General features: G+C 29.0%; 1 protein-coding gene across 2 annotated transcripts in view; it reads right to left on the bottom strand.

Moving 5' to 3' along the window:
• LOC117178946 (proteoglycan Cow) overlaps positions 1–12186 on the bottom strand; it is a 36660-nt gene that overhangs the window by 14841 nt on the left and 9633 nt on the right. For both annotated transcript variants that reach the window (XM_033370525.1, XM_033370524.1), the window contains exons 2-6: positions 6355–6412; positions 6095–6197; positions 5874–6002; positions 4197–4342; positions 3937–4106 (exon numbers count right to left, since the gene is read on the bottom strand). In XM_033370525.1, the coding sequence (XP_033226416.1) occupies positions 3937–4106; positions 4197–4342; positions 5874–6002; positions 6095–6197; positions 6355–6412 (606 nt within the window). The remainder of the gene's footprint in view (positions 1–3936; positions 4107–4196; positions 4343–5873; positions 6003–6094; positions 6198–6354; positions 6413–12186) is intronic.

Consider the following 12186-nt stretch of genomic DNA (forward strand, 5'->3'; position numbering starts at 1 on the left):
ATTTGAGTTAGTACAAAAATAGGGGCCTAACTTTTTATGGAATTTCATATAGAAGATGGTAACTGATTTTCTTACAATTTGGGTAAAATAATTTATCGTCGAAATTGGTGACAAATCTTCAAATTGCTTTTTCAGACTGCACACTCTTTCACTATTTCCTTCTTTTCCTCCTTGTAAAGAATTCCTTTCACTCCTTTCCCTTTCTTTTCTACTCTATCCCTCTTTAGTATAGTATACGGGCAGATCTCATTTCCGCCCCCCAGTTACATAGGAGAGTCCTTTGCACCTAGTCAGGATTAAATTGGCAAATATATTTTTTAAAGTTAACTGTTGTTAACTTATAAATATCATATTCGGAATCTTGATATTATAGCGATTCCAAAGATATTTTATTGGACTTAAAAAGTTGAAAATTGAAGAATTAATGTTTAAGTTTATGTGAAATTTTATAGAAAATTGTTCAGTATGTTTTACTAAAATCCACTGTATTAGCTTCAATGTATTGGTGCAATATTTTACATAGCTTGGGAAATTCCGGAAGATGAAATTTACCAGATTCGAAAACTTATTAAGTAACATCACAAATTTGGTTTATTTCTGAAACAATTGCATTTCTTAAAATGATCCTTAAATAATTTTGCACTCCCTAGCTTAATTTGGCTATTCAATAAAAAAACCCTAAATTTCTTTATTGCTTAAGCAATTTTTTAATCAAAGTTAATTAAGAATATTAAGGCTCCTGGCGCTTTACTACTGGTACTTCTTTTTTCTTTTTTTAACCCAAAACTGACACACTTTTAGACTAAATAAGTTTTTTCAACAAAAGAGTTGAATTTTTAGCCGAGAAAGATTTTTCAGTTTTTGAAGAAAAAAATCTCCGCCAAAATGTTAAATTTTCAATTCAAAAAGACGAAATTCCAACAAAACAGTTTATTTTTTAACCCGAAGGTATGAATTATTAACAAGAAAGTTTAATTTTGAACAAAAATATACGAATTTTCTACCAAAATGAATGATTTTTCAACTAAAAGATATAAATGATCCAGTAGAAATGAAATAGTTAAATTAGGATTACGAAAATTTATTTTTGACTAAATAAAAATGAATTTTGAACAGATTAATACAATTTTGAACCAAATAAATGAATTATTTACTAAAATGAAAAGTCATGTACCACAAAAATGTATTTTTAAAAACAACGAAATTACATTTGATCACAAAAGTTGAATTTTCAACCGAAAATATTATACTTCTACCCAAAAAGATGAATTTTTAACCAAAGACGTGAATTTGAAGAAAAATATTTAAAATTAAGGAATTTTCAACATGAGTTCTAGTCTAAGATAATAACAAAATTTGCATTAGATTCCTGAAAAATTTTTTTAGAAATGAAAAAAAAGAAAAATTTTTAAAAAGAATATTTGAAAAGATTTCAGAACAAATTTTGATGTATAAATTAATGTTTATATCTAAAAATTGCCTAAAATTGTATGATTCAAATTTTTTGGTTGATTCTTATATTCAACATTTTTTTCTTTACTGATTGAAAAATCTTTTTGGGTTAAAAATTCATTTCTTTTTGTTTAAGCATTAGTTTGTTTTGGTCAACTATTACATTTTTCGCTGAGAATTCATTTTTACATTCTAATTCATGAAAGTTTAATGTAATCGTCTAGATTTTCGATCTCTGGTTTTTTAGCGGATCATTACGTTTCGGCACTTACAGAATCCGAAAATCATAAAAATGTAACGGTGTCTATCTGTCTGTCTGTATGTCTGTCTGTCTGTATGTCTATATGTATGGTTACCTGAATGTTGTAGCCACGCTAACTTTTCAAGGATTTGTCCAATCAAGTCAGCTTTTGATACACTTCTGAAGGTTCCCAAAATGAAGGTTAAATTCGTTAAACAGATATTTCCAACCAAAATTAAAAAATTTAGAGCATTTTCAAAATTTGACAAAAAATTTTTTTTTAAAAATAAAATTTGTTTGTTAAAGTTTTTTATATATGGGTAGAATAATTGCAAATTGCCTCCATAAAATGTTCAATTTCGATAAAAATTAGAAAAGTTATATACTTTTGAAAATTTCGAAAATTTTCAGAAAAATAGAAAAAAATGTTTTTCTAAAAGATTAGGAAATTTCATTTAAATTTATCACAAGATATCAAATATATTTTGAAACTATGTCAAATTATCATAATGACATTTTTTAATTTGATAAAACTTCAAAAAGTTATATGCTTTTCAACATTTCGAAAATTTTAAAGAAAAAAGGAAAAAAAATTTTTTAATATTTCAAGAAATATCAATCAAAATTTCTGCTAGATAGAAAACATATGTTTTTCAAAACTATTATCATAAAATTTTTTAATTAGACTAAAGTTTCAAAAGTTGGATCATTTTCAAAACATGCAATTTTGCAACTTTAAAGCGTTGTTTTTAATAGATTTTAACAAGATTGACAAATTATCTTGATGAAGTTCGTCAATTGGACACAAGTTATCGAGCGTGAAGCGCGTGTTTCGTAATGAGGATGTAATCGTCAAAGCCGTAGGACCTTTAAGAACATTCTTTAAAAACAAATCGAGAAAAAATCAGTTACAACTAAGACTGTAATTCCTCAGAAGTTTAAATCACAGTTTTTGATTTAATTTATAGTATTTATGATATTTGAAAAAATGTAGTTAAAGTGTACGCATTATGCGTACGAAACCGAGCGCGAGAGCGCGGACAATACTTTTGCGCTCAGCGCGCAACGAGGATATACCCGCCCAGCGGGCATCTTTTTTTAATTCAATTGTTCGGTTGAAAGTTAAACTCCTTTATTAAAAATTCATTTTCTTTGTTGAATATTCATCAGCTTAGTTAATAATTCATCTATTTATTCAAAAAGTTAACCAATCTTGTTGAAAGTTCGTTTTTTGTTAAAAATTAATTTTTGTACTGAAAATTGAACTATTCCATTTTTGGCTAAACATTGATTGGTTTTAATCGAAAATTCAACTATTCCATTTTTGGTAGAAAATTGATCGCTTTTAGTAGAAAATTCAACAATTCCATTTTCGGTAGGAAATTGATCGTTTTTAGCCGAAAATTCAACTATGTGGTTGAAAATTCATTTATTTTGTTAAAAAATAGCATTTTTTAGTAGAAAATTCCACTGCTTGGTTGAAAGTTGAACTACTTTAAAAAAATTATTCTTTAATTGAAAATTTGCCTATTTGGTTGAAAAAACGTCTTTTTAGGCTGAAAATTCAACGGCTTTGTTGAAAATTCGTATTTTTTGAATGAATAAAAATTGTTGTATTGAAAATAAAAATATTTTTTTATTAAAATAGCATCTATTACATTATTTATTTAAAAATCCAACTGTTTGGTTTAAAATTCAACTACTTGGTTGAAAGTTGAACTAATTCATTAAAATTTCATTTCTTGGGGGTAAAAATGAAACTATTTTGTTTAAAATTTGTTTTTTTGTTTATAAATTTATCTTAGTTGTTGTCTGTAGTAGAAAATTTACTTTCTTGGTTGAAAGTTAAACTACTCGATACTTCAACGGCTTTATAGAAAATTCGTCTTTTTGTATAGAAACATCATTCTTTCAGATTGAAGATGCATCTTAAAACATATACTTTGGCCTGACATTTTTCGCTTTTCATATTGCATTCAATATGGCACGTAAACATTAATTATGATTTCAAAGAATTCATTGATCTATTTTCGTGAAACATCGCCCTATTTCTTCTATTTTGAGAGCAGTTCGGTTTGCGAAGTCTGTTTTCCACAACATTACTTTGCTCCACCTACAGTTTCAAATACAGCTTCAGATAGAATTGTTTGGATCATTGTATTATGAGCATAATTTTTTCCCTTCAAATTAAATATTTTGTAAGTGACTTTACTAAAGCAACTATTATTAGTTTTAATTGTTACCTTGGCACGTTTAGTGTACTTGAGGTACTTATAATGATGATTGTCATAGTTGAAGTCTCGTGGCGTCAGTGTGATGTCACGATCTCGATTCGTCTTGCCCAGAAGAGATTGTTTCTGCAGTTGCAATTTCTGCATTTTCTTCATGTGGGAGGGCAACGGCCGGACGGTCTCTGTAAAATTAAGAAAAAAAGATTTTCGAAATTCAATATTTTTCACTGAAAATTAATACAAAAATGAATGAAGGTTTTATATACGAGTACCTTTGCATGGACAGAATCCTTTACACGCCAAGTATACATATGTGTGATGTATACAGTTGTGATATTCTATACGACAGAGTGAGCTGTAGGTTCGATTGTCGCTACCGCAGATGAACGTAGGTTTTACAACCGGGCAATCTTGACACCTAAGAATTGTATAAATTTTTGGATTTTATAAATTTATTTGGTTAAATTCCATAAATTGAAGCCGTTTGTCAACAAGGGACCTGATTGTTTACTTCGTAAATGGAACTGAATAATGAAAATAAATCGAACCACAAGGATGAAAAATAATGTTATAAATTTATTTGATAAAACTGAGGGTAACTGAATATGTATTATTCTAATTTTTCTAAATATTTCTTGAAAGAATAATTTAAAGTAAGAAGAATATACAGAGAAATTATTAAGATACGCGGATAACCAGAAAGCTCTTTTTAATTTTTCGAAAAGGCAAATACAGAGTTGCTATGCATGGTCAGGCAACGTCAGGAAATTCAAAATTGGTCAGAGAAAGTGAGGGAATGTCCGGGAAAACCTGACAGTCAACAAAATTTTGATTGATTTATTATACATTTTTAATCAAATAGTTGAATTTCCAACCCAAAAGATGAATTTTGTACCCAAAAAGACATTTTGTTATAAAAATCATCTTTTGGATTGAAACATCAACTATTTGCTTGAAAATTACGGCATTCTGTTAAAAATTCGTCTTTTTTGATAGAGAATCAATATACTCGGTTGAAAATTTATTTTTACAGATTAAAATTAATTTCTTTGGTTGAAAGTTAGTTTTTTATTATTGAACATTAATTTCAACTGACAATTTATCTATTCCATTCTTATCGAAAAATTATATTTCTTGATAGAAATTCAATCTTTTTGGTTGAAAATTCATCTGGTTGATTAACAAAATTTACCATTTCATTTATTTTTTTTAAGATTCATCATTTTAATTAAAAACTATTTCTTTTGTTCAAAATTTATCATATTTTATTATAAATTAATTTTTATAACTGAAATTGCAAACTCATCTTTTTGGGGTTGAAAACTCAATTATTTTGGTAGAAAATTCATATTTTGTGTTGAAAAGTAGTTTCTTTGATTGAGGATTCAACTAATTTGTTAGGAATTCGTATAATTTGGTTTAATTCAACTGTTTTTTAATGGAAATTAAATATTTTTTCGTACAAATATCAATTATTAAAGTTTTGGATCGTCTATTTGGTTGAAAATTCATATAATTGATGTATGTCTTATGTAATTTGGGGATGACCCCTTATAAAATTATGTACGACTGTCGTCACGAAAATTTGTTGAAATAAATTTCGAATCAAACAAAATTTTAACTAACATCTCGACTAATATTATTGATCTCTTAAGGTGTAAACTTGTTTTTATACTTTAAAGAAAGCTTAGAACATTCAGGAAAATAAAAAATTGGTCAGGGAATTTCAAATGTGGGGATGTAAGAGTTTAGTAGTTTTATTGCTTAGTATCTACGTTATCGTTAATAGAAATTTATGTGAATACACTGTTTTTCATTTTTCTCGAAATCGAAATTTTAGTGCTTATGCTCCTTTTTGACAAACTGCTTCACTTATGACGTTACAAAATTTGTATGTATCCGATTCAATAATAGCAATATAATTAAAATATAAATAAAACTACACTTACTTAGATTCATCCTGATCTTCTTCGTCGTCCTCAGAATCAAAAAAGGCGTCATCATCTTCGGCGTCGTCTGCAGATTCTGTTTGCATTCTTCGCTCTTGGAGTGCGCGCGATTTTGGGACCACAATGTCACTGAAACAATCAAATTAAGTTTTAATTAAAATTAGAATTTTTATCATAAAATTTTGTAGATATTTTCAATATTCAGTTTAATAATAATTTACCCTGATTTGTGAAGTTCCTTTTTGGAAACACATACTGCTGTGAATGAATCTGCTAAAAGGCAGATCTCCTTCTTTTTGCAGTTCAGTGGTCGACAAAGTTCACCTGATTGACAGAATATAACAAAATTTAAATAATGGGGTTTGATTGATTTTAAAATTATTATGGATATTGTTTAATTGAAACTCAAGGCGATGGAGATCGTTTTTCAATGCTGCTTTTAAAAAACGATCTTATATTTTATTCATAAGTGACAACTTACTATTTGGATCATATATCCATCGCTTTTTATCGCCCGCTTTTACAATCCGGGTATCGTCCTGAAAAATACAAAAAAAGTTGCTGAGTGACAATGTAAATGAACGCTAACCGCTTCAACGATCGATGTTTAATTGTGCAAATACGTGTGAAGTTTTATGTTTACAGAGAAGAAAGCAAAAATTGACTAACCCCCTGAAAAACAAAATAAAATATTTGAATATAATTCCATTTTTAAATGTTAAATAATAAATTAATAATTTTTTCAAGAATTAGTTATGATTAATGCAAAGGGCTTGGAAAATCCTATCGAAATTGTAGTAGAAACATTTTTCTATTGATAGTAAAAGAATTACAACTTTTCAGAAGGGATGATAGTTTCTTTGAAATATAATAAATAACGTGACCCTTTAATTTCTTCAAAAATTTGAGCATTTGCAACAAGGAACGGTTCGTTAAATTGAAATGTAACTTCGCAGGGTTTTTGGGGGTTATTCAACTGTAAAAGGCACGCTCAACATCAGTCATTTCATAAAGATTTGAAATTTAGCCGCTGATGTTCTGAAAACTCTTAAATTACCATCTGTTCCTGTTTTTTTTCAAATTTATTTCATGAATAACAAAAGTTTTTTATCCATGATCGTAGCAGAATCTTGTAGGAACTTTATTCCAGTTTTCATAACTGCCCTTAAATTTTCTGTGCGACCACTATTTGCTGAGATACAGCATTCTGAAAAATCACTAAAAATTCGGAAAATTTGTTTGACCCTTTAATTTTTTCCATTAATGTATATAAAGTTTTCATACCACTTATTGATATTTTGTTTTTTACTCTTTTTCAATGACAGAAACAATAGATACTTTATCTTTGTAAATTTTTCGAAAATTATTGTTTGTTGGATCGTTAATTTCCTCCTACCTATATTTTAATTTACTATGGAATATATAATAAATTAATTAATTATCTAGTTTTTTTTTCAAATAAGTATTTATTATATTTCAAGGAATCTATCATCCCTTCTGAGGAGTTGTAATTCTTTTACCATCAGCATCAATACAAAATTATGTTCCTGACATTTTTTAGTAGACTTCGAAAGTGTGAACGTCCTCACCAGAATAACAAAATAAAACTTAAATATCTTAATTTTTGGAAAAACTACAGCTTTTCAAAAAAGAAGGTACAATTCTTAACCGACGTTGGCCCACCAAGCATTGCCTTATCTACTCGTCGCTACTAGTAGCGTCCGTGCACCGTAAAGTCTTTGCGGCCGAGGCACCACCGGACGGCAGTTACTACTTAAACGTTGATTTACTTATCGGAAAAACCTAGCGAACATGTAGAGGTGCTTTTTTATTTTAAAAAAACTTGGTATATTAAGGCTTTCGAGGTCGCTGATTACGAATCTGTAGTAAAAATTTCAAAAAACAAAATGTCGGATTCAATATGGCGTACGAGTATGCTAAAAAATCATTGGATTTACTTGAAACTTGGCAGATGGGGGTCTTTGAGGTCGCTCATTAGGAATTTCAAGTCAAAATTTCAAAAAACAGAATAGTGGATTCACAATGGCGGACAATAATGCTAATAAATTTTTGGATTTCCTTTCAATTGGACAAATGGGGATTTTGAGATTACAAATGACGGATATGAAATCAACATTTCAAAAAACGAAATGGCGGATCCAATATGGCAGATGAGTGTGATAAAAATTTACTAGATATTCTTGAAACGTGGCATATTAAGATTTTTAAGGAATAAATATGGGTGGACGAGTACGCTAAAAATGATTTGGATTGACTTGAAATTTTGCTTATGGGGATTTTCAAGGTCGCTGAATACGAATCTGAAATTATTTTTTTTTACAAAACGGTGAATCCCTTCGGGTGAACGAGTACGCAGAAGAATAATGTAATTTGCTCGAAATTTAGCCTGTGGGAGTTTTATGGTGGCTGATTGTAAATATAAATTAAATTTTTGTTAGCAAAGTGTCGAATCTGATATGATAGAAGAGTAAGGTTGCGAATTATTCTATTTACCTGAAATTTGGCATATAGGGGTTTTCGAGCTCTCTAATTATGAATGTAAAATAATTTTGTTACAAAAAGGCGAATTTAACATGGTCGACGAGTATGCTAAATATAACTATTTGAAACGTGGAAAATAATCGTTTCCAAAGTCGCTCATTACGAATCTAGTCAGAATTAAAAGAACATGGCTGATAAAATATGACCGAAAGATTGTGCAAAATATTTTGTTTGTTTGTAAAATATGAAATAAGTCTAATATTAAATTTTCATTGGGCCCGTAAAAATGGAAGTGGTAGTAGTAGAAAGTAGAATGGGAAATTTAATAATTAATTCCTTCAAATTGAAGCGGATATTTGAGTGTTTTTTTTAAAGTGCCAGAGGAATAAATATAAAAATATTATAAATATAAATAAACGCAATTTGTATTTCGCAGTTAGATGCGCTAGCCAGAAATAATAATCTTATTACATGAGTTCATAAACGAAAATTTAACAAATATATTTAATATTATACGAGAATTTATTTGTACTTCTTGAAACATAAAATGGGAATACGCATGCAAGGTATATATCTATATACCCTTCCATATAATCAGGACTTTGCAAAGGGATACAGGAAATTTATTGGGCACTACGAGAGTAACTCATATTGTTGTTTGCGAGCGATTTTTTATGAGGGCATAAAATAATAATGAAATGGTCGACTTTGATGTTTTCCTGCGTGCATGTGCACCAAAGGGTATATGATAGAAAGAAGCAACGTATATGTGCTTGATTTTGTTTGTCACAAAGGAGGTCACATTGATTGTAAGAAAATTTGTGGATACTTTTGCCGACTCGGAACTTGAGTTTAATGGCAATGAAAAAGCCGTTCAACGCGAGGAGACGCGATGCCGCCGTTGAAAAGGATCGATAACAAACAGCTCGGACCCCTGCGACGCCGAAAAGAGAAACTAACCCCTGCAACCCCTTTTTATTGGACGTCTTGTCTCTTCTTCCGTATATCGCAATGAAAAATTCGCATGCCTCAAAATATTCTTTCTCTCGCCTCAATTATTTTCTGCTTTTACGGTCTGTTTTTCTACCCTTTATATACATGTGCAATGTGCATATGCACAAGAATTGTACTATTGTACGATGAACGTGACTCACTAATTGCTGCCTCTTTTGTTTAAAGAGATGTAAAAAGTTCAACTACCAGTTTCATTTTCCTTTTGTTTGAAATTTATGTTTTACAAAGAAAATTCTAATGAATTTTACATTTAATTGAAAGAGCAATTTATTTAGTTAAGGATGTTTAAAATTTGGATAAAAGTGTGTTAAATGTGGATTATGGAAAACCTCCATATTTATTTCTGGCTCCACTCTATGTAGCATCTTTAAAAAAAAGAAACAAAAGGGGACAGTTTTCCTTTCTCCTCTTGTAATATTTTAGAAATTACGCAATATATTTTATTTTCTGCAACGTTTGCCAATTCATTTACTGGAAAATTAAAAATCATATTCTGATGGAAATGTATTTCCACAATAAATTACATTTAAAAGGGCGTCTGCTAACCGTGAGAACCGGGAAATAACCGCGATTTACATAAAATTGGGAAAACCCGGAAATTAACCGGGAATACAATTTCGATCCGGGAATCCTATTTAACGTTTTAAAAAATGTGATATTTTTTATCAATTGAGACGAGAAAAAAAAATTATAGACAATCTTCATTGTTCATTTTTATAAAAATGATATAAAATAACTAAATTGAAAAAATCAGATTTTTTTATCTCATTTCTATCAAAATATACAATTATACTTTAATAAATTGTTTAGGCCTGTCGATAATGGTTTAAAGATAAAACTTTGCACTACAGAATGAAAAATAACCACATTAATTAAAGAGAAAGATAAACTTCAAACATCTGTCATAACAATATTGTTTAACAATAAATTATTCAAATAAGAATGTTTTAGAAAATGAAAGAATAATGTCTGCATTGCTTAGTTACTTAATAATAAGCTTACAGGTAAATAATCTTGTGGAATTTCCGGGATTTTTCGGCACTGCTTAAGATTATCCAATTTGACTCAAACTCGGAGGGATTTTTTCCAGTCCCCCCCCCCCCCCCCCCCCCCCCCCCCCCCCCCGGTATGCTCTACTTATGAAAGGAAAATTTCAACTGGTATCTGGAAGGCTTTTAAAACATTTATTTATCTTGCAGGGTTTAAAAAATGGTAAGACGACGGAATTATTTCAAAATATGTAGAAACTAGAGAATACAAAAGATTTTTAAGTAAAGATTTCAATGATGCAAAATGACAACATTTTAGAAAATTCTTCCAGCAAGTTTAGGAGATAATTAGAATTTTTCGGAACATTCGAAAATAATTGCAAACTTAAAAGATTTTAAAAATCTCTACAAGAAAATGTATATTTTTAAGCTTTCAAACAAAATGTTTAGTAAGCTTCTTCAGGCGCGCATCCAGAGAAGTGTCATGTGGGGGGGGGGGGGTCCCAGAAAATTGTACAAGCATGTCGTGGTATAATTTCGATAATGTTTTCCTATATAAAGTACTCTTTTTTAGCAATATTGACAAATATCGATAATAGATAAAAAATAATATTTTTGTTTAACTAAAATGTATGAAATCATACATATATACCTATACATTATTATATAGTAGCATAATTATCATAGTTTCATTATATACATCAATTAAAAAATAAATAAAATGTGTCCTAAGTGAATTAGATCATTACTTCTAATTTCATAAATAATAAACACAGTTTTAGTGGAAGCTGTGTTTCGAGGTAATCTTCCTTCATTGTCTTTTCTAATACCCCTTTCGGGATATATAATCCTGTTTGGGGTCTATTTTTCTGAATCCAGGTGCACCATTTCGCGCCGTATACGACCACTTCGGACTTCCGCTTCCGTAGCGTGGTATACCACAATTCGGTAGTTGAATAGGATTAGGTATTATGTTACAATTCATTAAATTATTTTCTTTATTGGAATTGTTCAATAACCCTTACGAACTTTTCCCCCTGAATTACCTCAGTAACATACTTTTAATAGAATTCCCTTGTAATTTTCTACAAGTTTAGTGGCTGTTTTCAGTTTTTTATCTATTGTAAAAAATTACGAATTTTCTGCACCATCAATTTTGCAAAAAAAATGTCCAACTAAGTAGTTTTATTTTATGATAAAATCAATTTTCTAAATGATTCTCAAGATTATTGATAAAAAAAGAGTTTATTTGTAAATTATTTTTTAATACGGGTACATAGTTCTGTTCTTAACGTTTTGTAACCAGGCTATACTTTGTGAACTTTTTCACACTTTAAAAATGAAATTATAGTTCTGATAAAAAAATGGTCGATACCGATAACAAAAAAAATTACCGGTACCAACAAAGTTTTGAAAAGATTTAAAAAAATGTAAATCTTGAAAAAGTTTAGAAAATTTCAAACAAAATGTAGATTTTTAAAGATTTTGAAAAAAATTTCAAATGATTCCCTTAAATTTCGAAAAAGAATTTAGAATATTTTAATACACAATTTTTTTCGAAAATAGAAGTTAGTGAAGAATTTTTATAGGTTTCAAGAGAATAACAAATTTTTCTCTCTCTCTTGTACAATTTAGCTATATATTAGAATTCGAGAAATGAATAGTTTTTAGTACTATTTTTACTTTGTAATTTTCTATTTAAAAAAAGATGGAAACTTGAGTGAAAATCAATTCTTTCGGGAAGAACAATTTTTTGTTATTATACGAACAGTTTCACATAAGTTTACAAGCAAAAAATTAATACTATT

The sequence above is a fragment of the Belonocnema kinseyi genome, chromosome 8 (assembly GCF_010883055.1).
Source record: "Belonocnema kinseyi isolate 2016_QV_RU_SX_M_011 chromosome 8, B_treatae_v1, whole genome shotgun sequence".
Classification (NCBI taxonomy): Eukaryota; Metazoa; Arthropoda; class Insecta; order Hymenoptera; family Cynipidae; genus Belonocnema; species Belonocnema kinseyi.